Source organism: Physella acuta, unplaced genomic scaffold (assembly GCF_028476545.2).
Source record: "Physella acuta isolate Inbredline_101_S28 unplaced genomic scaffold, ASM2847654v3 ptg000208l, whole genome shotgun sequence".
Taxonomy (NCBI): Eukaryota; Metazoa; Mollusca; class Gastropoda; family Physidae; genus Physella; species Physella acuta.
In genome coordinates, this window is record NW_026731727.1 from 959,343 (window position 1) to 984,786 (window position 25,444).

The following is a 25,444-nucleotide window of genomic DNA, read 5'->3' on the forward strand; positions in this document are numbered from 1 at the left end:
TTTCATTATAGTGGCTATCAGTTTGCATGTACGTCTCACATATGAGCACATTTAGACCATGACCAGCTTGTATGTACGGCTCACATATGTACGGCTCACATATGAGCACAGTTTGAACTCTAAAGGTGATTAGAAGCCTGAAATCTGTTGGTTCTATTATTAAAAAGATGTATCCTGTTGACAGACTGGCTCTGGTAAAACCTACACCATGGGGACAGGCTTTGACATGTCTATGGCCGCTGTTACTGATGACATTGGTATTGTTCCAAGGGCTGTTGACCATCTTTTTCTTGGCATTGAAGAAAGACGGAGACAAGCCTTTGAAAATGGAGAGCCAGCCCCAGAATTCAAAGTGACGGCACAGTTTATGGAGGTTATTGTGTCACCTTTTAAAGATTCTTCTACTGTATAACATTTTTATTCCCTAGTCTGTTGCTAACCATATTGCGTGAGATTATTATATTAACTAGTCTGTTGCTAACCATATTGTGTGAGACTATTAATTAGTCTGTTGCTAACCATATTTCATATTGCGTGAGATTATTATATTAACTAGTCTGTTGCTAACCATATTTCATATTGCGTGAGATTATTATATTAACTAGTCTGTTGCTAACCATATTGCGTGAGATTATTATATTAACTAGTCTGTTGCTAACCATATTTCATATTGCGTGAGATTATTATATTAACTAGTCTGTTGCTAGTTTTTCTTTATGAGGTTTTCCATTGTCCCCAGCTTTACAATGAAGAGATCATTGATCTACTGGACAGCACAAGAGATCCTGAGTCACGGGTAGGTTGTCTCTACATGGGCAGGTTGTCTCTACATGGGTAGGTTGTCTCTACATGGGTAGGTTGTCTCTACATGGGTAGGTTGTGTCTACATGGGTAGGTTGTCTCTACATGGGTAGGTTGTCTCTACATGGGTAGGTTGTCTCTACATGGGTAGGTTGTCTCTACATGGGTAGTGTAGGTTGTCTCTACATGGTTAGGTTGTCTCTACATGGGCAGGTTGTCTCTACATGGGTAGGTTGTCTCTACATGGGTAGGTTGTGTCTACATGGGTAGTGTAGGTTGTCTCTACATGGGTAGGTTGTGTCTACATGGGTAGGTTGTCTCTACATGGGTAGGTTGTGTCTACATGGGTAGTGTAGGTTGTCTCTACATGGGTAGGTTGTCTCTACATGGGCAGGTTGTCTCTACATGGGTAGGTTGTCTCTACATGGGTAGGTTGTGTCTACATGGGTAGTGTAGGTTGTCTCTACATGGGTAGGTTGTGTCTACATGGGTAGTGTAGGTTGTCTCTACATGGGTAGGTTGTGTCTACATGGGTAGGTTGTCTCTACATGGGTAGGTTGGAGGTTGTCACTACATGGGTAGGTTGTGTCTACATGGGTAGGTTGTGTCTACATGGGTAGGTTGGAGGTTGTCACTACATGGGTAGGTTGTGTCTACATGGGTAGGTTGTGTCTACACGTGTAGGTTGTCTCTACATGGGTAGGTTGTCTCTACATGGGTAGGTTGTGTCTACATGGGTAGTGTAGGTTGTCTCTACATGGGTAGGTTGTGTCTACATGGGTAGGTTGTCTCTACATGGGTAGGTTGGAGGTTGTCTCTACATAGGTAGGTTGTCTCTACATGGGTAGGTTGTGTCTACATGGGTAGGTTGTGTCTACATGGGTAGGTTGGAGGTTGTCACTACATGGGTAGGTTGTGTCTACATGGGTAGGTTGTGTCTACATGGGTAGGTTGGAGGTTGTCACTACATGGGTAGGTTATGTCTACATGGGTAGGTTGTGTCTACATGGGTAGGTTGTCTCTACATGGGTAGGTTGTCTCTACATGGGTAGGTTGGAGGTTGTCTCTACATGGGTAGGTTGGAGGTTGTCTCTACATGGGTAGGTTGGAGGTTGTCTCTACATGGGTAGGTTGTGTCTACATGGGTAGTGTAGGTTGTCTCTACATGGGTAGGTTGTGTCTACATGGGTAGGTTGTCTCTACATGGGTAGGTTGTGTCTACATGGGTAGGTTGTCTCTACATGGGTAGGTTGTCTCTACATGGGTAGGTTGTCTCTACATGGGTAGGTTGTCTCTACATGGGTAGGTTGTCTCTACATGGGTAGGTTGTGTCTACATGGGTAGTGTAGGTTGTCTCTACATGGGTAGGTTGTGTCTACATGGGTAGGTTGTCTCTACATGGGTAGGTTGTCTCTACATGGGTAGGTTGTGTCTACATGGGTAGTGTAGGTTGTCTCTACATGGGTAGGTTGTGTCTACATGGGTAGGTTGTCTCTACATGGGTAGGTTGTGTCTACATGGGTAGTGTAGGTTGTCTCTACATGGGTAGGTTGTCTCTACATGGGCAGGTTGTCTCTACATGGGTAGGTTGTCTCTACATGGGTAGGTTGTGTCTACATGGGTAGTGTAGGTTGTCTCTACATGGGTAGGTTGTGTCTACATGGGTAGTGTAGGTTGTCTCTACATGGGTAGGTTGTGTCTACATGGGTAGGTTGTCTCTACATGGGTAGGTTGGAGGTTGTCACTACATGGGTAGGTTGTGTCTACATGGGTAGGTTGTGTCTACATGGGTAGGTTGGAGGTTGTCACTACATGGGTAGGTTGTGTCTACATGGGTAGGTTGTGTCTACACGTGTAGGTTGTCTCTACATGGGTAGGTTGTCTCTACATGGGTAGGTTGTGTCTACATGGGTAGTGTAGGTTGTCTCTACATGGGTAGGTTGTGTCTACATGGGTAGGTTGTCTCTACATGGGTAGGTTGGAGGTTGTCTCTACATAGGTAGGTTGTCTCTACATGGGTAGGTTGTGTCTACATGGGTAGGTTGTGTCTACATGGGTAGGTTGGAGGTTGTCACTACATGGGTAGGTTGTGTCTACATGGGTAGGTTGTGTCTACATGGGTAGGTTGGAGGTTGTCACTACATGGGTAGGTTATGTCTACATGGGTAGGTTGTGTCTACATGGGTAGGTTGTCTCTACATGGGTAGGTTGTCTCTACATGGGTAGGTTGGAGGTTGTCTCTACATGGGTAGGTTGGAGGTTGTCTCTACATGGGTAGGTTGGAGGTTGTCTCTACATGGGTAGGTTGTCTCTACATGGGTAGGTTGTCTCTACATGGGTAGGTTGTCTCTACATGGGTAGGTTGGAGGTTGTCTCTACATGGGTAGGTTGTCTCTACATGGGTAGGTTGTCTCTACATGGGTAGGTTGTCTCTACATGGGTAGGTTGTCTCTACATGGGTAGGTTGGAGGTTGTCTCTACATGGGTAGGTTGGAGGTTGTCTCTACATGGGTAGGTTGGAGGTTGTCTCTACATGGGTAGGTTGTCTCTACATGGGTAGGTTGTCTCTACATGGGTAGGTTGTCTCTACATGGGTAGGTTGTCTCTACATGGGTAGGTTGTCTCTACATGGGTAGTGTAGGTTGTCTCTACATGGTTAGGTTGTCTCTACATGGGCAGGTTGTCTCTACATGGGTAGGTTGTCTCTACATGGGCAGGTTGTCTCTACATGGGTAGGTTGTGTCTACATGGGCAGGTTGTCTCTACATGGGTAGGTTGTCTCTACATGGGCAGGTTGTCTCTACATGGGTAGGTTGGAGGTTGTCTCTACATGGGTAGGTTGTCTCTACATGGGTAGGTTGTCTCTACATGGGTAGGTTGTGTCTACATGGGTAGGTTGGATGTTGTCTCTACATGGGTAGGTTGTCTCTACATGGGTAGGTTGTCTGTACATGGGTAGGTTGTCTTTACATGGGTAGGTTGTGTCTACATGGGTAGGTTGGATGTTGTCTCTACATGGGTAGGTTGTCTCTACATGGGTAGGTTGTCTCTACATGGGTAGGTTGTCTCTACATGGGTAGGTTGTCTCTACATGGGTAGGTTGTCTCTACATGGGTAGGTTGTCTCTACATGGGTAGGTTGTCTCTACATGGGTAGGTTGTCTCTACATGGGTAGGTTGTCTCTACATGGGTAGGTTGTCTCTACATGGGTAGGTTGTCTCTACTTTTAGTTTTCTAGATTGTTGAAGGAATTGAAACTGTTGTGCTTGACGTTAAAAAAACCATCCAACAGGGTAAGAAGTCTCACAACAGAATCCACGAGGATGCTGGTGGGGGAATCTATGTGGTGGGTGTCAACACAAGACCAGTTTCTTCTCTCGAGGAAGTAAGTTCAAGTTGAGAATGAACAAAACCCACAGGTTAAAGTGCAAGTTGGCTTACCCAGACAGCAGAATTTGGGCTTAACCCAGTTAGTCCAGCCAGCACTGTCATATGTGTACCTGTATTGAGTTTAAGAAAGTAAATGATTCGGCACAATCTTAACCAACCTGTTTTGGTATATATAACTTGACCTAGTATAATGTTGACCTAGTGCATGTGACTTGACCTAGTGTAAGTTGACCTAGTGCATGTGACTTGACCTAGTGTAAGTTGACCTAGTGCGTGTGACTTGACCTAGTGTAAGTTGACCTAGTGCATGTGACTTGACCTAGTGTAAGTTGACCTAGTGCGTGTGACTTGACCTAGTGTAAGTTGACCTAGTGCATGTGACTTGACCTAGTGTAAGTTGACCTAGTGCATGTGACTTGACCTAGTGTAAGTTGACCTAGTGCGTGTGACTTGACCTAGTGTAAGTTGACCTAGTGCATGTGACTTGACCTAGTGTAAGTTGACCTAGTGCATGTGACTTGACCTAGTGTAAGTTGACCTTGTGTAAGTTGACCTAGTGCATGTGACTTGACCTAGTGTAAGTTGACCTAGTGCATGTGACTTGACCTAGTGTAAGTTGACCTAGTGCATGTGACTTGACCTAGTGTAAGTTGCCTTAGTGCATGTGACTTGACCTAATTTATCGATGTGTTCCCAGACTCTACAGTGTCTTAAATCTGGTGCTCTGTCCCGTGCTACAGCGTCCACTAACATGAATGTCTCATCATCAAGGTCCCATGCTATTTTTACCTTGCACATAAGGCAACACAGGCTGGTCAGGGATGAGGTGAGGACCTGCATGCAGGCTGTTGTGATGTTGGTAGCCCACATACGGCTGTTTCAGCTGTAGTTGCAGGGTAGTTTTATGACCATTGTCAGTTAGTCGGCCACTAAGGCCATTTAGACCGGAGTTGCAGGTTGTGTTTATGACATTATTTCTTGTAGGCCACAGTAGAAGAAGGCAAAGAAATGGACTCAACGCAGGCAGAGTTTGAGACGTTGACGGCCAAATTCCATTTTGTGGACCTGGCAGGGTCTGAGAGACTTAAGAGGACAGGGGCCACAGGTGACAGAGCAAAGGAGGGGATTTCTATCAACTGTGGCCTGGTAAGTGATCACTGTTTAGCACCAATCTTTTCACAGCAACCTCATACAATGTTCAAGCTCTTCCCAAATACTTCATGACTGACAGTACCCAAAGACATAATGTTCTCAAAAGCCTCATTTTAGACTTCATTGTGCAACCTTTCTTTCAGCTGGCTCTGGGCAATGTGATTTCATTGTGCAACCTTTCTTTCAGCTGGCTCTGGGCAATGTGATTTCATTGTGCAACCTTTCTTTCAGCTGGCTCTGGGCAATGTGATTTCATTGTGCAACCTTTCTTTCAGCTGGCTCTGGGCAATGTGATTTCATTGTGCAACCTTTCTTTCAGCTGGCTCTGGGCAATGTGATTTCATTGTGCAACCTTTCTTTCAGCTGGCTCTGGGCAATGTGATTTCAGCCTTGGGTGACAAGACCAAGAAGGGGAGTCATGTCCCATACAGAGATTCTAAGCTGACCAGGCTCTTGCAAGATTCTCTGGGTGGAAACAGGTCGGCTATGCTCTAAGGTTACACTATTTTCATGGCCAGTTGATTAGTATAACATAGACATAACTCTTTGCCAACCAATGTATCTAACAGTCGCACATTGATGATAGCCTGCATCTCTCCTTCTGACCGTGACTTCATGGAGACCCTGAATACACTCAAATATGCTAACCGTGCTCGCAACATAAAAAATAAAGTGATAGCTAATCAAGACAAAGCTAGTAAACAACTGGCTCTCTTGAGGTCTGAGATAATGGCATTACAGAAGGAGCTGATGGAGTATAAAACTGTAAGTTTCTTTGTTTGTTCGCATGGGGGTCTAGGACATTGCACCCCCCCCTCATCAATTACCCATGAGTCACTACACCCCCTCCCCCCCCCCCCCCCACACACACACACAGTAGGACGTTACCCCTAGGTCAACTAAAGATAGATATAAGTTTACAAGATCAAGATGGAAACGGATGGGAATAGCAATATGTATAGATATTTGTATTCCATGAAACCTACACAGTAGACTGTCCATGTCCTACCACAGTAGACTGTCCATGTCCTACCACAGTAGGCTGTCCATGTCCTACCACAGTAGACTGTCCATGTCCTACCACAGTAGACTGTCCATGTCCTACCACAGTAGACTGTCCATGTCCTACCACAGTAGACTGTCCATGTCCTACCACAGACTGCCCATGTCCTACCACAGTAGACTGTCCATGTCCTACCACAGTAGGCTGTCCATGTCCTACCACAGTAGACTGTCCATGTCCTACCACAGTAGACTGTCCATGTCCTACCACAGTAGACTGTCCATGTCCTACCACAGTAGACTGTCCATGTCCTACCACAGTAGACTGTCCATGTCCTACCACAGTAGACTGTCTATGTCCTACCACAGTAGACTGTCCATGTCCTACCACAGTAGACTGTCCATGTCCTACCACAGTAGACTGTCTATGTCCTACCACAGTAGACTATGTCCTACCACAGTAGACTGTCCATGTCCTACCACAGTAGACTGTCCATGTCCTACCACAGTAGACTGTCCATTATTTACTGTTGTATGATCTCAGGGCAAGAGGACTATAGATGCAGATGGTGTGGAGTCTGTCAATGACCTGGTCACAGAAAACAGCATGTTGCAGGCAGAAAATGACAAACTTAGACAACGAATCAAAGCAATGCAGGATACAATAGTTGGATTGAATGCTAAAAACACACAGTTACTGGCTGATGCTGCTGTCTTTTCTTTATATGGAACCAATGGTAGGCTAAACTACTCATTATTTATGTAAATTGCATGCAACTTTTGCAAGGGAAATAACTCTTTTCTGACTAGAGTTGCAAAAACTCTTAGTTAATCTTTGTAAAAAAAACCAACCAGTAACAGTGAATGAGAGCATGTGGAAGACATTAGTGAAAATCCTGAAGGAGGAAGGTAAAGGGTTATATTATGCTACATTTTGCCAACTATTTCACACAATATTTTTCCAGGGCAAGTATCCAACGAGGATATTTCAAATCTGATAAAAAAATATCTACAAGAAATTCAAGAGCTCAAGTGAGTTTTGCTAAACATTTGGTTCAGATATTAAATCTTGGATGTCAAGGCTTACCTTCACCAGCTTCAAACAGGAAGCTACAGATTAAAATTATTTTATTAAAACAGTAATTGAAAACAATATTCCTACTTAAATATTGAAAATCAATAATTGTTCTCAGAGCCAAGCTAGCAGAATCAGAGTTTTTGTGTGACCAACTTAGCAGAAACCGTGTACCACATTCCCCTGGGTCCCACCTGACTGGCTCGATGATGTCTGGGTCACTCATGTCTGGCTCGTTCATGTCCAGCTCAAGATTGTCCATGTCCTCCTCCATGACTTCCTCCTATGCTGGTGGGATGGAGGCCCCCATGTCACCTGACACCTCAGAGAAGTCGGTCCTTCACCTTGCCAAACAGGAGATGAGAAGACTAAAGAAAAGATCCCAATCTTTAAACCAAGAGTAAGTCCAATTTCATATCTCACTGGCTGAATCTGGCCACTTTTACATCTTAGGACCAATTCTGGCCACTTTTACATCCTAGGGCCAAATCTGGCCACTTTTACATCCTGGGACCAAATCTGGCCACTTTTACATCCTAGGACCAAATCTGGCCACTTTTACATCCTGGGACCAAATCTGGCCACTTTTACATCCTAGGGCCAAATCTGGCCACTTTTACATCATAAGGCCAAATCTGGCCACTTTTACATCTTAGGACCAAATCTGGCCACTTTTACATCATAAGGCCAAATCTGGCCACTTTTACATCTTAGGACCAAATCTGGCCACTTTTACATCCTAGGGCCAAATCTGGCCACTTTTACATCTTAGGACCAAATCTGACCACTTTTACATCCTAGGGCCAAATCTGGCCACTTTTACATCTTAGGCCCAAATCTGGCCACTTTTACATCCTAGGGCCAAATCTGGCCACTTTTACATCCTAGGGCCAAATCTGGCCACTTTTACATCCTAGGACCAAATCTGGCCACTTTTACATCTTATGACCAAATCTGGCCACTTTTACATCCTAGGGCCAAATCTGGCCACTTTTACATCCTAGGGCCAAATCTGGCCACTTTTACATCCCAGGACCAAATCTGGCCACTTTTACATCCTAGGACCAAATCTGGCCACTTTTACATCCTAGGGCCAAATCTGGCCACTTTTACATCTTAGGACCAAATCTGGCCACTTTTACATCCTAGGGCCAAATCTGGCCACTTTTACATCCTAGGGCCAAATCTGGCCACTTTTACATCCTAGGGCCAAATCTGGCCACTTTTACATCCCAGGACCAAATCTGGCCACTTTTACATCTTAGGACCAAATCTGGCCACTTTTACATCCTAGGGCCAAATCTGGCCACTTTTACATCTTAGGGCCAAATCTGGCCACTTTTACATCCTAGGGCCAAATCTGGCCACTTTTACATCCTAGGGCCAAATCTGGCCACTTTTACATCCTAGGACCAAATCTGGCCACTTTTACATCTTATGACCAAATCTGGCCACTTTTACATCCTAGGGCCAAATCTGGCCACTTTTACATCCTAGGGCCAAATCTGGCCACTTTTACATCCCAGGACCAAATCTGGCCACTTTTACATCCTAGGACCAAATCTGGCCACTTTTACATCCTAGGGCCAAATCTGGCCACTTTTACATCATAAGGCCAAATCTGGCCACTTTTACATCTTACGACCAAATCTGGCCACTTTTACATCATAAGGCCAAATCTGGCCACTTTTACATCTTAGGACCAAATCTGGCCACTTTTACATCCTAGGGCCAAATCTGGCCACTTTTACATCTTAGGACCAAATCTGACCACTTTTACATCCTAGGGCCAAATCTGGCCACTTTTACATCTTAGGCCCAAATCTGGCCACTTTTACATCATAAGGCCAAATCTGGCCACTTTAACATCTTAGAACCAACTCTGTCCAGTTTTAGATTTGTGTTTGTATACTTTATAAGATGTGAGTATGTAACATTTGTGTTTGTATACTTTATAAGATGTGAGTAAGTAACATTTGTGTTTGTATACTTTATAAGATGTGAGTAAGTAACATTTGAGTTTGTATACTTTATAAGATGTGAGTAAGTAACATTTGTGTTTGTATACTTTATAAGATGTGAGTAAGTAACATTTGTGTTTGTATACTTTGTAAGATGTGAGTAAGTAACATTTGTGTTTGTATACTTTATAAGATGTGAGTAAGTAACATTTGTGTTTGTATACTTTATAAGATGTGAGTAAGTAACATTTGTGTTTGTATACTTTGTAAGATGTGAGTAAGTAACATTTGTGTTTGTATACTTTATAAGATGTGAGTAAGTAACATTTGAGTTTGTATACTTTATAAGATGTGAGTAAGTAACATTTGTGTTTGTATACTTTATAAGATGTGAGTAAGTAACATTTGTGTTTGTATACTTTATAAGATGTGAGTAAGTAACATTTGTGTTTGTATACTTTGTAAGATGTGAGTAAGTAACATTTGTGTTTGTATACTTTATAAGATGTGAGTAAGTAACATTTGTGTTTATGACCACTTCAGAAGTGACAAGGAAAATGTGAATGTAACAAGGCTGGATGTGAGAGATGAGCTGGGCCAAGACAAGTCTGATGATGAGGTCAGAAGGGTGAGATGGTCTAGCAGCTCTAGTTAGACAATGTTTGCTATTTTGTTACTTCCTGTCTCTATGTCATTCTGGAATGCTATGAAGAAGTGATACTTAACTCAATGGCATTTTGCTCACTACAAATGTTTGTAGTAATCTGAGAGGATCTATACAAACAAAACATAAAGAGCAGTTGCAAAATGTTTATTGATGTTAGCCACTGTCCAGTATCTCTGCCTAACCAAACTTGATGTTATTTGTACAGGCAAATGGTGAAGATGAGTCAGACACAACAGAAAGTTCATCAGATTTTGATTCAGATGATGCAGGTATGTTCTCACCCTGTCTGGCAACTTCAGTCATGCCTGAAAACCATTTCCTGTAATGATTATTTTTAGATGACTAGTAATTTAACAATGCTATCTGATCATCACCATTTTTTCTTGATGTCATTTTGTTTTAACTTGACTAAAATTATTTTGTGTCTCAAACGCAGCTGAGGATTTGGAATATTACCTTTACACAGGTATAGATTATAGCTTGCCCATTTTATTCCTCTCAGCCATGACCATTTACTTGTCTGATGCTGTGGTGTTCACTCAGCCATGACCATTTACTTGTCTGATGCTGTTGTGTTCACTCAGCCATGACCATTTACTTGTCTGATGCTGTGGTGTTCACTCAGCCATGACCATTTACTTGTCTGATGCTGTGGTGTTCACTCAGCCATGACCATTTACTTGTCTGATGCTGTGGTGTTCACTCAGCCATGACCATTTACTTGTCTGATGCTGTGGTGTTCACTCAGCCATGACCATTTACTTGTCTGATGCTGTGGTGTTCACTCAGCCATGACCATTTACTTGTCTGATGCTGTGGTGTTCACTCAGCCATGACCATTTACTTGTCTGATGCTGTGGTGTTCACTCAGCCATGACCATTTACTTGTCTGATGCTGTGGTGTTCACTCAGCCATGACCATTTACTTGTCTGATGCTGTGGTGTTCACTCAGCCATGACCATTTACTTGTCTGATGCTGTGGTGTTCACTCAGCCATGACCATTTACTTGTCTGATGCTGTGGTGTTCACTCAGCCATGACCATTTACTTGTCTAATGCTGTGGTGTTCACTCAGCCATGACCATTTACTTGTCTGATGCTGTGGTGTTCACTCAGCCATGACCATTTACTTGTCTGATGCTGTGGTGTTCACTCAGCCATGACCATTTACTTGTCTGATGCTGTGGTGTTCACTCAGCCATGACATTTACTTGTCTGATGCTGTGGTGTTCACTCAGCCATGACCATTTACTTGTCTGATGCTGTGGTGTTCACTCAGCCATGACCATTTACTTGTCTGATGCTGTGGTGTTCACTCAGCCATGACCATTTACTTGTCTGATGCTGTGGTGTTCACTCAGCCATGACCATTTACTGTCTGCTGTCACTAATATTCCCAATCCCACACCCTTGATAAATGTTTTAAAAGTTAAACTTGACTTATCAGCCCATCTAACATATAAAGAATGTGCCTGGATTTGAGTGGATTGCCTTGCTATAATTAACCTAAGGAAAAATGATTTCCATATATTGAACTCAGAAACAACAGCCCATGAAACAATGGGGGGTAGAAACAGCAGTCCATGAAACAATGTGGGGTTGTGAAAGAAAAAAGCTGCTTTTACTGTATAATTATATCCCATTTACAAAAAAAAACTTTTGCAAATTTTGTAGCCATTATTTAGGATAATTCAAATCTAAACAAATGCTCTTTAAATTTTTCAAAAAAAAAAACAAAACATTAAAGATAGATTAACCCCTTAGGAAATCAATAGAGTACCTCTGACAGTGAGTGTTCACCTCCCTATATAAACCTATACCTTTTATGAACTGTTGCCTACAACAGCACATAAAACTTCATATGGTCATGGACCATTTTGTAAGGATTATTTGAAAGGGACTAACTACATAAAATGTTCACATATTTTTTTAGTAATATACAATAGTAGTTTTAAAAAATGATTCTTACTATTTATAAATGTATTAATTACTAAACATTACATAGTAAACTGTAAATTACGTTTAAATGATGGAAATTTTAAAAAAATTCAATTAAAAAGAACGTCATAGCTACAGCCTCAACCCTATTTTTTTGCTTTATTGATGTTCCATGAATTTAATTCACAAGCTTGTGATCCCTTGAAATGTTTGTTGTATAATTGACAAGGAAAGTCCTATGAGAGAAAATAAATGTTTGTTGTATAAACACAGACTCTGAGAATGTCCATGAAGATCTAGCCAACCTAACGTGTGAGATCACCATCAAACAAAAGCTGATAGAAGAGCTGGAACAGACACAAAAAAAGATGAATTCCTTAAAGGCACACTATGAGGGACAAGTTCAGCAACTGGCGCTAAAGATAAAAGAAACAGAGATGGAGAGAGATAAAGTCTTGGCCAATATAGGTTGGTCCTATTGAGTATAGGTTTTACTTACACCAGTCCCACATGTTTACACCAGTCAGTCAGTCAGTCCCACATGTTTACACCAGTCAGTCAGTCAGTCCCACATGTTTACACCAGTCAGTCAGTCAGTCCCACATGTTTACACCAGTCAGTCAGTCAGTCCCACATGTTTACACCATTCAATTCCTACAGTATTGAAGTAATTATTTAAAAATGTGTGAAAATGAAGGCTGCCTATAGTTTGAGTATGGTTTGCTGTTGTTGTAGACAAAGTGCAGCAGCCCTCCAGCGATGCAATCAAGAAGGTGAAACAAGAATATGAGAGGAAGCTGGCACAGCTGCAGGAGGAGCTCAAGAAGATGCAGGCTGAGCAGAGGAAGCACGCCAAGATACAGAAGAACAATTCACACACAGAACAGCAGCTGAAAACTTTACAACATGAACTGGTGGAGATGAAGAAAACAAAGGTAAGCCATCTTTATATGCCAAGATACAGAAGAACAATTCACACACAGAACAGCAGCTGAAAACTTTACAACATGAACTGGTGGAGATGAAGAAAACAAAGGTAAGCCATCTTTATATGCCAAGATACAGAAGAACAATTCACACACAGAACAGCAGCTGAAAACTTTACAACATGAACTGGTGGAGATGAAGAAAACAAAGGTAAGCCATCTTTATATGCCAAGATACAGAAGAACAATTCACACACAGAACAGCAGCTTTGCCACGAGGACTTGTTGATAGTTATCAATGTTTTTACTTGTACCTACAAGATAAGTGGTCTGTATTCTTTCCTTAGGTGAGGCTGATGAAGCAAATGAAAGAGGAGGTTGACAAAAATAAACTGAATGAAGCCAAGCGCAGCAAGGAAGTGAGTCAGCTACGTAAAGAGCAGTTAAGGAGAGATAACATCATAAAGAACTTGGAGAGACAAACCCTCCAGAAAGATGCTGTGTTGAAACGAAAACAGGAGGAGGTGAGCTTCTTTACTTGTGACTGTAACCTGGTCTCAGTCATTTGTATTTGCTTAGATGGGGTCTGTGCTCATTTTTTTTCTTTCTGGTCTATCTTAGTTGTTGTTTTTGTTGGCAGGTGGAAGCACTCAGAAAAAAACAAAAGCCATTGTCTTATAAAGCTGCTGGAAGAGTGGGGAAATATGACAGGCCCACCACCATCCCCATTGGTCAGTACAATTGCATGTTCAACTACAGTACTTGAAACCTCAGCAAACAAGTACTGGTGTTAGTCTCTCTCTCTCTCTCTATATATATCAAAATAATAATTTTTTAAATCAATGTCCAATGTAATGACTATTGGTTGTATTATTTACTATTCATTATATAATTTACCATTGATTGTGTTATTAACCTTTGATTGTATTATTGACCATTGATTGTATCATTGACCATTTTATAACAACGTGTACCCTCAGCACCAATAGCCACTGGACACAGAAGAAAACGAGTTGAGTTCTCCCCTAAAGTAGCCAAACAGAAATGGGACTCCATTGATAAAAATGTAATTGTTTAATAACTATTGGCATTCACAATTTGTTTGAACTGTGTTAGAAACTTCACATTTTCTCATCATTCTCTATTCCCACTGTAACTGTTGTAATCTCTACATTTTACTCATCATTCTTTATTCCCACTGTAACTGTTGGAATCTCTACATTTTATTCATCATTCTTTATTCTCACTGTAACTGTTAGAATCTCTACATTTTACTCATTATTCTTTATTCCCACTGTAACTGTTGTAATCTCTACATTTTACTCATCATTCTTTATTCCCACTGTAACTGTTGGAATCTCTACATTTTACTCATCATTCTTTATTCCCACTGTAACTGTTGTAATCTCTACATTTTACTCATCATTCTTTATTCCCACTGTAACTGTTGTAATCTCTACATTTTACTCATCATTCTTTATTCTCACTGTAACTGTTGGAATCTCTACATTTTACTCATCATTCTCTATTCCCACTCTGTGCTGCCCAGATTGCTTCAGTGATAACAAAACGCCAGACCATCAGCATGCTAGAGAGAGACATGGATGTATGGCTTAAGGTAACTGAACATTGACTGTACATTGACTGTAATAGATTCCCTAAATGAGTTCAGTCTTCTTCTTCTTCTTCTTCGTTCTTAATTATTAGTGTTGAAGGGGATCGAGATTTATCTGCCAGTGGGTTTGAACTCGAGAATTTGTTCGAATTTATCAACCATGAGCTTTTTGCCGACTCGACCACGCCTCCAACACAATTAAGCGTTACGTGTCAACTGGTTATGCGCCATTGAGGCCATTGACTCCGATTTCAGCCTGCTTTTCTTTTTGGATTTGCTTCCATAGCCTTTGTCCAACCAAGAACAAACTTCAAGGCAGAAGTTGTTTAATTTTGGAGTTGTCTCTCCTAGAAGAGTGGCTGTCCCCAGCTAACGAGCCTCATCTGCCCGAGGGTTCGAACTCAAGACTTTTCGGTTTAGGAACCATGAGCTTTACCGACTCGACCACTCCGACCCTATGAGTTCAGTAACAAACATGTGTTGTAGTGTCACATCTGGAGGCACCCCTTGATATTTGCAATATGCCTTTTCTTCATCAATACTCAACTGTTGCTTGTCTTATCTGACTAGTTTCTATTGTGTTTTTAGCAACGAGAGAAATGTACTAAAGAAATAGAGAAATATGAAAGAAGGAAAATACATGCTATTGAAACTAATCAGGTAATTTTTTCTGTAGTCAGACATTAGACAGGCTGTACCTACTGTTGGACAGCTTTAGTCAGACATTAGACAGGCTGTACTGTTGGACAGCTTTAGTCAGACATTAGACAGGCTGTACCTTGATTAAAACATAGTAATGCTATTGTTTGATGTAGCTTAAACATGTCATATGTATTTTTGTGTTTGTCTACTGATATTCTTTTCTACTAACCAACCTGTGCTATTTGGTAAATTTCATACCTCATACATGAATGAATGCATGTGTATGTATGAGAGGTGACTAGTGTAGCTTACATGTGGGACACCAGACAATACCAAATGTTATTCCAGGTTACTTTATACTACAGCCTGGGGAAGTTATTACAAATGTTAATACAGGTTACTTTATACTACAGCCAGCGGAAGTTATTACAAATGTTAATACAGGTTACTTTATACTACAGCCAGCGGAAGTTATTACAAATGTTAATACAGGTTACTTTATACTACAGCCAGCGGAAGTTATTACAAATGTTAATACAGGTTACTTTATACTACAGCCTGGGGAAGTTATTACAAATGTTATTCCAGGTTACTTTATACTACAGCCTGGGGAAGTTATTACAAATGTTAATACAGGTTACTTTATACTACAGCCAGCGGAAGTTATTACAAATGTTAATACAGGTTACTTTATACTACAGCCAGCGGAAGTTATTACAAATGTTAATACAGGTTACTTTATACTACAGCCAGCGGAAGTTATTACAAATGTTAATACAGGTTATTTTATACTACAGCCAGCGGAAGTTATTACAAATGTTAATACAGGTTACTTTATACTACAGCCTAGGGAAGTTATTACAAATGTTAATACAGGTTACTTTATACTACAGCCAGCGGAAGTTATTACAAATGTTAATACAGGTTACTTTATACTACAGCCTAGGGAAGTTATTACAAATGTTAATACAGGTTACTTTATACTACAGCCTAGGGAAGTTATTACAAATGTTAATACAGGTTACTTTATACTACAGCCTAGGGAAGTTATTACAAATGTTAATACAGGTTACTTTATACTACAGCCTGCGGAAGTTATTACAAAGCTGAACAAAATGATAGATGACATCTCATACAAGGTTCTGCATGCCCAAGAAAACATCAATGAATGTCAGTCCAATATAATGCAGATGGAAGAAACTAAGGTTGGCCTCATGACCTCACTACTGTAGACATGTTGTCATCACCTCACTACTGTAGACATGTTGTCATCACCTCACTACTGTAGACATGTTGTCATCACCTCACTACTGTAGACATGTTGTCATCACCTGACTACTGTAGACATGTCATCACCTGACTACTGTAGACATGTCATCTGTATGTGTTTACCCCTATTTGAGCAACTCTTGTGTCTTCAACAGGAAGATGGTGATCTCCAGGTGGGCTCACTGCTGGAGACTATGACACTTGATGAGGCCAAATATACTTTAGAGAAGTTCTACCAGAGAGCTTTGGAGAAAGTCAGTTTGTTTATCTAGACTGATGTTGTCTTGTTTAGATGTTATGGCCACTATGTTTTTCTTCTTACAATAATTGTATATAGTCATACCACAGTATGACAAGTTTAGTTAAAATTATCTAGTTACTTTACCTCACATTCATTTTTAAATGTCAATTTACATAGCTCCAAGTTCAGCTTGAATTGTGTAGGTACATGGTGTGTTTATAGAAAAATGTCAAGTTACATAGCCGCAAGTTCAGCTTGAATTGTGTAGGTACATGGTGTTTATAGAAAAATGTCAAGTTACATAGCCGCAAGTTCAGCTTGAATTGTGTAGGTACATGGTGTTTATAGAAAAATGTCAAGTTACATAGCCGCAAGTTCAGCTTGAATTGTGTAGGTACATGGTGTTTATTGAAAAATGTCTAGTTGAATAGCTCCAAGTTCAGCTTGAATTGTGTAGGTACATGGTGTGTTTATAGAAAAATGTCAAGTTACATAGCCCCAAGTTCAGCTTGAATTGTGTAGGTACATGGTGTGTTTATTGAAAAATGTCAAGTTACATAGCCCCAAGTTCAGCTTGAATTGTGTAGGTACATGGTGTGTTTATTGAAAAATGTCTAGTTGAATAGCCCCAAGTTCAGCTTGAATTGTGTAGGTACATGGTGTGTTTATTGAAAAATGTCTAGTTGAATAGCCCCAAGTTCAGCTTGAATTGTGTAGGTACATGGTGTGTTTATAGAAAAATGTCTAGTTGAATAGCCCCAAGTTCAGCTTGAATTGTGTAGGTACATGGTGTGTTTATTGAAAAATGTCTAGTTGAATAGCCCCAAGTTCAGCTTGAACTGTGTAGGTACATGGTGTGTTTATTGTTACATAAAGCCTATTGTCTCCCCAGGGATTATCTATTGCACAACGAGAGACTGAGGTGCGTGAGCTACAAAGTCGACTACATCAGACGGAGCTGAACAATGCCCTCCAGCAGGATTTGCTTCGTCACATGATGGATGATCATGTCAACATTGAGGTGGACAGTTTGATGACACACAATGACCCAGATGGTGAGTTTTTTTCAGATTTGTTTTATTAAAAAAATATTTCTTTCAGATGACTAGTTTAAGGATGCCCTTCAACTAAGTTGGGGCAGATAACTGTCTTTTAGAGATCGCAAGCTAATGATTGGGTATAACCCAAATACTTTTAGTCGTAGCCTTGTTGCGCGCTTCTATTTAAACTAAAGACTAAAAAGTGGAAAATAAAACAAATAAAAAACCATTATAATAAATAGCTTTTTAAAGCACTGAAATAAGAAAATAAACATACTTGCTTTCTTTATAAAAAGCTTTGTTCGCTAAAAGAGATATTACGAGCTATCAAAGATTTGGATGAAAGAGACTTTTCTTATTTTCAGTGAATTTGAAAGCTTTTTATTATTGTTTGTTTACTGGATTTATAGATTTTTTTTTAATAATGGTTGGCCTGTTGTTAGGTTGTGTAAAAGAAATTTCTTAACTTTCAGATTTGGAATCTACATCAAGTTCCTCATCATCATCCCCAGCAGAAAGGTATTGACTATTGTAAGACTTATTGGGTTTAGACTGACTAGTATAAGACTTATTGGGTTTAGATTGGGTTTAGACTGGCTATTGTAAGACTTATTGGGTTCAGTTTAACCATTGTAAGAAATTTTTTTTGTCTACATTGTTTCTTTATGCATTTCATCATCCACCATGCCAAAATTGTTTATTTAAGCAGTGTTGCACTAACCGTGTTGTAAATTTATGCATTTCATCATCCACCATGCCAAAATTGTTTATTTAAGCAGTGTTCCACTAACCGTGTTGTAAATTTATGCATTTCATCATCTGTCATGCCAAAATTGTTTGCATGAATTGTAAACACTGTGTCCACCATGTGGGATAAAAATAACAACTAATAATTGAATTGTTGCAAGTGTTTTTAGTCTGGTTTTAATCAACAATTTCATGTACAGTCTTCCTACTGCTACTTCCTTATCAAATGTTTGTCTAGTATCAAATATTAAGTAACATATTTTCTCTCATTTTTTCTCATTTTTGTGCTGAACTCTTTGGCCGGGACTAATGGTGATATATTTCTATGTGATGGTCATATCTGGATGTCTTTTATTTTTTTTTGTTTTAGCTCTCTGACTAGAGAATTTTGTTCATTTGCTCTTGCCTTTAGTTGGTGCTTGATTCTCTTTCATTTTTACAACAAACTCAGTCAATAGGGTAGGACAGATGTCTTGTCATTTGTGTGGTGTTTGTGTTGGGCAGTCTTGTCATTTGTGTGGTGTTTGTGTTGGGCAGTCTTGTCATTTGTGTGGTGTTTGTGTTGGGCAGTCTTGTCATTTGTGTGGTGTTTGTGTTGGGCAGTCTTGTCATTTGTGTGGTGTTTGTGTTGGGCAGTCTTGTCATTTGTGTGGTGTTTGTGTTGGGCAGTCTTGTCATTTGTGTGGTGTTTGTGTGGGGCAGTCTTGTCATTTGTGTGTTGTCTGTGTTGGGCAGTCTTGTCATTTGTGTGGTGTTTGTGTTGGGCAGTCTTGTCATTTGTGTGGTGTCTGTGTTGGGCAGTCTTGTCATTTGTGTGGTGTCTGTGTTGGGCAGTCTTGTCATTTGTGTGGTGTTTGTGTTGTGTTATTGATGTTGGCTGAGTCAATGCTTGATGGTATTTGTTAGTTGCTGTAAATGCCATATTTACCATGTAATTTAGCCTAGATAAATGAGTCATCCTAGATAAGTGATACATGTATCAGGGTAGGATTTTGGTCAGGACTAAAGTTGTGTCATATCTTGTTCCTTGTCTCAAATCATTCACTGTGTTATTTAAGGAAAGTCTACTGTCTTAGCTGAATGTCAGTGTTAAGGATGTTTTATATTTATTTTAGTTGTTTATTTTTTTTTAAAGTTATTTTTGCATCTCTCAAATTAAAATCTGTTCAATGGCTCATGTTTTTAACTCTGTGTATCTGCATCATTATCTGCATCATTATCTGCATCATTATCTGCATCATTATCTGCATCATTATCTGCATCTTTTTGTCCTGGACCCCTGCACCCTTTATTTGTGTGTGCCTTACTGAGTGTAGGTCCCTGTTTGAATGGATGTGTGCACTGTTTGTATGAACTAACTTTTGTATTAACAGCATGTTGGAGTCTGCTGGTGCCCCTTTTGCAGCAGCTAGAATAATTCCAACAACTGAAGCTGTAGCCCGCAGAGAGAAGGTAGGCAACTTTACTCTGGTGGCCCTCTTAGATCATTCACTCACTGTCTGCCTCTTGTTGCTGCCACACGCTGTAACCACATTCTTTTCTCACTTTACAGTTGTTCCTGCGTCTAACCCAGCCGGTAGGATTTCAGACCCATCTCTTTTGTAGCATGAAGTAATAGTAGACTCACTATAATCATGTCTGTTAACACAATTTTTATATCAATACACTAGCCAACATATAACAATAGACTCACTATAATCATCTGTCTGTTAACACAATTTTTATATCAATACACTAGCCAACATATAACAATAGACTCACTATAATCATCTGTCTGTTAACACAATTTTTCTATCAATACACTAGCCAACATATAACAATAGACTCACTATAATCATCTGTCTGTTACACAATTTTTCTATCAATACATTAGCTAAAAAAATAACAGTAGACTGACTTTATAAACATCTGTCCATTAACACAAATTGTTTACAAACCTTTTTTAGATGACCAAAAGTTTCTGAGGCCCAAGATTTCTGATCCTTATATCTTGACATTTCTCTAAACCTACATGATAACCCAGGCATGATTGTCTTTGCTTCTTATTGCATGTGTTAGGGCTGTAGCCAATTAATCTAATTATCTTAAATGTAATTAATACAATCAATTTTAAGTTAATGAGTTTTTTCTTGAATGGTTAATTTTAAACTATATTAATAATTTCTGGACTAAACCATAACTAATGATGAACAGACAACTTGATTTTTGTGTTGATTTCAAGCCATAGCTATACCCCCACAACAATCATATACATCCATTGTTCAAATGCTTTGGGGATTCTGCACAATCTGTCATACACTAGAAGGGTCTGTCCAGTAGTATGTGTGTATGTTTATAGATATAGATATTTATTATATACATATAGACATATATATATGTATTTATATGTGTATATATACATATACACACACTCATGATTATACCAACATACATAATATTATAGCCCCTTTTTTGGCCTCACTGCTCCCTGAAAACCTGCGTGCTTGTCTGGGTCTGTCTCTAGTTTTCTAATGTGAACGAATTACCCTTGCTGTAATGTATTCTTATTTCTCTGTGGTGGGTTGTGTTAACTATTTGTACAAGATGTTGGCGCTGTTGTGTATATAGTGCAGAGTATTGACTAGAATTAGAGTAATGTGCATGAAACTGGTTATTATTACAGAAAATTCTAAACTTTGCAAAAAGAACTAGGGTCATTGTGTATTTTTATGTTATATATCTATCTCTTCATCCATATCTATTGATAGATTGAGAGAGAGAGAGAGAGGGGGGAGATGCACATACACACACAAACACACATTTATATATCATTCTTTGACAGTTACTTGAATATCCTCATTAAATTCCAGTTTTTCATTTTTCTGGTAGATTGCAAAACATTTTTTTTGCATTGTACTGAAATCTTCATATAAGTTAGCTATTTTATCATCTTGCTGGAATCTTCATCTAAGTTAAGTTACATGGTCAATTGGTTACGTCAGACAATAACTCAACTACTTAGACAAGTTAAATAAATCACCCCTACACCATACAACATAACATCATCTATAACTATATTGTGTAGGCCTGTATAAAGCTGATGTTATGTTGTATGGTGTAGGCCAGTATAAAGCTGATGTTATGTTGTATGGTGTAGGCCAGTATAAAGCTGATGATGTTATGTTGTATGGTGTAGGCCAGTATAAAGCTGATGTTGTATGGTGTAGGCCAGTATAAAGCTGATGTTGTATGGTGTAGGCCAGTATAAAGCTGATGTTGTATGGTGTAGGCCAGTATAAAGCTGATGTTGTATGGTGTAGGCCAGTATAAAGCTGATGTTGTATGGTGTAGGCCAGTATAAAGCTGATGTTGTATGGTGTAGGCCAGTATAAAGCTGAAGATGTTATGTTGTATGGTGTAGGCCAGTATAAAGCTGATGTTATGTTGTATGGTGTAGGCCAGTATAAAGCTGATGATGTTATGTTGTATGGTGTAGGCCAGTATAAAGCTGATGTTGTATGGTGTAGGCCAGTATAAAGCTGATGTTATGTTGTATGGTGTAGGCCAGTATAAAGCTGATGTTGTATGGTGTAGGCCAGTATAAAGCTGATGATGTATGGTGTAGGCCAGTATAAAGCTGATGTTGTATGGTGTAGGCCAGTATAAAGCTGATGATGTTATGTTGTATGGTTTAGGCCAGTATAAAGCTGATGTTGTATGGTATAGGCCAGTATAAAGCTGATGTTATGTTGTATGGTGTAGGCCAGTATAAAGCTGATGATGTATGGTGTAGGCCAGTATAAAGCTGATGTTGTATGGTGTAGGCCAGTATAAAGCTGATGATGTTATGTTGTATGGTTTAGGCCAGTATAAAGCTGATGTTGTATGGTATAGGCCAGTATAAAGCTGATGTTATGTTGTATGGTGTAGGCCAGTATAAAGCTGATGTTATGTTGTATGGTGTAGGCCAGTATAAAGCTGAAGATGTTATGTTGTATGGTGTAGGCCAGTATAAAGCTGATGTTATGTTGTATGGTGTAGGCCAGTATAAAGCTGATGTTGTATGGTGTAGGCCAGTATAAAGCTGATGTTGTATGGTGTAGGCCAGTATAAAGCTGATGTTGTATGGTGTAGGCCAGTATAAAGCTGATGTTATGTTGTATGGTGTAGGCCAGTATAAAGCTGATGATGTTATGTTGTATGGTGTAGGCCAGTATAAAGCTGATGTTGTATGGTGTAGGCCAGTATAAAGCTGATGTTGTATGGTATAGGCCAGTATAAAGCTGATGTTATGTTGTATGGTGTAGGCCAGTATAAAGCTGATGATGTATGGTGTAGGCCAGTATAAAGCTGATGTTGTATGGTGTAGGCCAGTATAAAGCTGATGATGTTATGTTGTATGGTTTAGGCCAGTATAAAGCTGATGTTGTATGGTATAGGCCAGTATAAAGCTGATGTTATGTTGTATGGTGTAGGCCAGTATAAAGCTGATGTTATGTTGTATGGTGTAGGCCAGTATAAAGCTGAAGATGTTATGTTGTATGGTGTAGGCCAGTATATAGCTGATGTTATGTTGTATGGTGTAGGCCAGTATAAAGCTGATGTTGTATGGTGTAGGCCAGTATAAAGCTGATGTTGTATGGTGTAGGCCAGTATAAAGCTGATGTTGTATGGTGTAGGCCAGTATAAAGCTGATGTTATGTTGTATGGTGTAGGCCAGTATAAAGCTGATGATGTTATGTTGTATGGTGTAGGCCAGTATAAAGCTGATGTTGTATGGTGTAGGCCAGTATAAAGCTGATGTTGTATGGTGTAGGCCAGTATAAAGCTGATGTTGTATGGTGTAGGCCAGTATAAAGCTGATGATGTTATGTTGTATGGTGTAGGCCAGTATAAAGCTGATGTTGTATGGTGTAGGCCAGTATAAAGCTGTTGTTATGTTGTATGGTGTAGGCCAGTATAAAGCTGATGTTGTTATGTTGTATGGTGTAGGCCAGTATAAAGCTGATGATGTTATGTTGTGTGGTTTAGGCCAGTATAAAGCTGATGATGTTATGTTGTGTGGTTTAGGCCAGTATAAAGCTGATGATGTTATGTTGTATGGTGTAGGCCAGTATAAAGCTGATGATGTTATGTTCTATGGTGTAGGCCAGTATAAAGCTGATGTTGTTATGTTGTATGGTGTAGGCCAGGAAAAAGACAGCCACTGCACATGACCTGCTCTATGCTGGAGATCCTGCACCTGCTCTGCTGCCTCTCCTGGAATCTCCAAATGAACATGGTTCACCTGGTCTACCTGTGCTGTCTATCAGTGACATGTCCAAAAGTGTGGGTGAGGGTAGCACAAGCAGCGTGAGTACAGGGGATGGTGGAGATGTCAGTCCAGGCTTTAATGAGCAGGCCAGTGTTGATGATGAGGAAGGAGATGGTGGCACTACCCTAATGCCAGCTCCACGAGTACCTTCTAAACCAAAGTCTGTCATTCCCAGGTAAATGTCCACCACTCTGTAGCAGATATGTGTTGGGGTTTGAAAGGCACATTTAGATTCATGGAGCAACTCATTCACTCCCATCTGTTTAGGAAAATATGTATTTACTTCATTACAGTTGTGCTAGATGAGAAACAAATGCAAGTTATTATTTTACAATTGTGTAATTGATCTCATGGATAAAAATTTTCTTCTTAGACCATCTCCAGTGCTCCGCAGAAAGGAAATTGAGTCATCTCCCATGTTGTCTCGTAAAGTACTATCCCGCTCCAGTTCTATGTGAGTACAGGCCTCTGGTCAACCAGGGTTCTACAGGCATTTGGTCAGTCAGGGTCAGGGTTCTACAGGCATTTGGTCAGCCAAGGTCAGGGTTCTACAGGCCTTGGGTCAGCCAAGGTCAGGGTTCTACAGGCCTTTGGTCAGTCAGGGTCAGGGTTCTACAGGCCTCTGGTCAGCCAGGGTCAGGGTTCTACAGGCCTTGGGTCAGTCAGGGTTCTACAGGCCTTGGGTCAGTAAGGGTTCTACAGGCCTCTGGTCAGCCAGGGTCAGGGTTCTACAGGCCTCTGGTCAGCCAGGGTCAGGGTTCTACAGGCCTTGGGTCAGTCAGGGTTCTACAGGCCTTGGGTCAGTAAGGGTTCTACAGGCCTCTGGTCAGCCAAGGTCAGGGTTCTACAGGCCTCTGGTCAGCCAAGGTCAGGGTTCTATATTATTTACACATTGAAAGAAAAGTTGAGTAGCTTTTCTTTCACAGTGTGAGCTTAAAGTCTAATAAGTCTTATCTCTTTTTAAAGAAAAGTTGCATTTGTCCTATTAAACAGGGGTGACACATCATCAGACACTACCCCACCAGCTTCCCCCACCATGATTAGAAGGTCCCTGTCCAGGAGCTCTGATGAAAATGTTTTCTCAAGGCTGAGCAGTAACACAGCCAATCCATCGCCTAATCTGGACAGGTAAAATAAACAGCCGGCTCACTAATTCTGTTAATTCTATATCCTAGTTAGTTATGTTGGTTTTGTATTATTTGTTTGCTTCATGATCTATTACTAGCTGGTCATCATGACCTTGTAACAAGCTGGTCATTATAACCTTGTAACAAGCTGGTCATCATGACCTTGTAACAAGCTGGTCATCACGATCTTGTTACTAGCTGGTCATCATGATCTTGTTACTAGCTGGTCATCACGATCTTGTTACTAGCTGGTCATCATGATCTTGTTACTAGCTGGTCATCATGATCTTGTTACTAGCTGGTCATCATGACCTTGTTACTAGCTGGTCATTATAAATGAAATCTTGTTACAGGGGAAACATAATTCCATCCAATCGAGTCATGGGCCGGGCCATGTTAAGCTGTACCCACAGAGCCGAGGGCCACACAAAAGCTGTCCTCTCTGTCTTTGCCACCGACCACCTGCTGTTTACTGGAAGCAAAGGTTCCCCTCTTGCTTTCTTGTCATGTAGATACATGTTGGCTTCCTCACAGCCTTAGCTTGCTGTCATCTAAGC

The 25,444-nt window shown here is 40.3% G+C and overlaps 1 protein-coding gene across 1 annotated transcript in view; it reads left to right on the top strand.

The window, feature by feature from the left end:
- The window catches only part of LOC131937347 (kinesin-like protein KIF21A), a 52,214-nt gene that overhangs the window by 16,091 nt on the left and 10,679 nt on the right, over nt 1-25,444 (top strand). The window contains exons 5-34 of the mRNA XM_059294690.1: nt 185-373; nt 740-796; nt 4,094-4,186; nt 4,889-5,017; nt 5,176-5,337; nt 5,707-5,822; nt 5,913-6,108; nt 6,890-7,082; nt 7,311-7,377; nt 7,539-7,820; nt 9,925-10,009; nt 10,254-10,317; nt 10,485-10,514; nt 12,261-12,455; nt 12,723-12,922; nt 13,261-13,437; nt 13,554-13,644; nt 13,894-13,979; nt 14,463-14,531; nt 15,117-15,188; nt 16,256-16,375; nt 16,595-16,693; nt 17,573-17,735; nt 18,194-18,239; nt 19,841-19,919; nt 20,020-20,043; nt 23,634-23,935; nt 24,134-24,214; nt 24,754-24,888; nt 25,241-25,371. Of these exons, the coding sequence (XP_059150673.1) occupies nt 185-373; nt 740-796; nt 4,094-4,186; nt 4,889-5,017; nt 5,176-5,337; nt 5,707-5,822; nt 5,913-6,108; nt 6,890-7,082; nt 7,311-7,377; nt 7,539-7,820; nt 9,925-10,009; nt 10,254-10,317; nt 10,485-10,514; nt 12,261-12,455; nt 12,723-12,922; nt 13,261-13,437; nt 13,554-13,644; nt 13,894-13,979; nt 14,463-14,531; nt 15,117-15,188; nt 16,256-16,375; nt 16,595-16,693; nt 17,573-17,735; nt 18,194-18,239; nt 19,841-19,919; nt 20,020-20,043; nt 23,634-23,935; nt 24,134-24,214; nt 24,754-24,888; nt 25,241-25,371 (3,733 nt within the window). The remainder of the gene's footprint in view (nt 1-184; nt 374-739; nt 797-4,093; nt 4,187-4,888; nt 5,018-5,175; nt 5,338-5,706; nt 5,823-5,912; nt 6,109-6,889; nt 7,083-7,310; nt 7,378-7,538; nt 7,821-9,924; nt 10,010-10,253; nt 10,318-10,484; nt 10,515-12,260; nt 12,456-12,722; nt 12,923-13,260; nt 13,438-13,553; nt 13,645-13,893; nt 13,980-14,462; nt 14,532-15,116; nt 15,189-16,255; nt 16,376-16,594; nt 16,694-17,572; nt 17,736-18,193; nt 18,240-19,840; nt 19,920-20,019; nt 20,044-23,633; nt 23,936-24,133; nt 24,215-24,753; nt 24,889-25,240; nt 25,372-25,444) is intronic.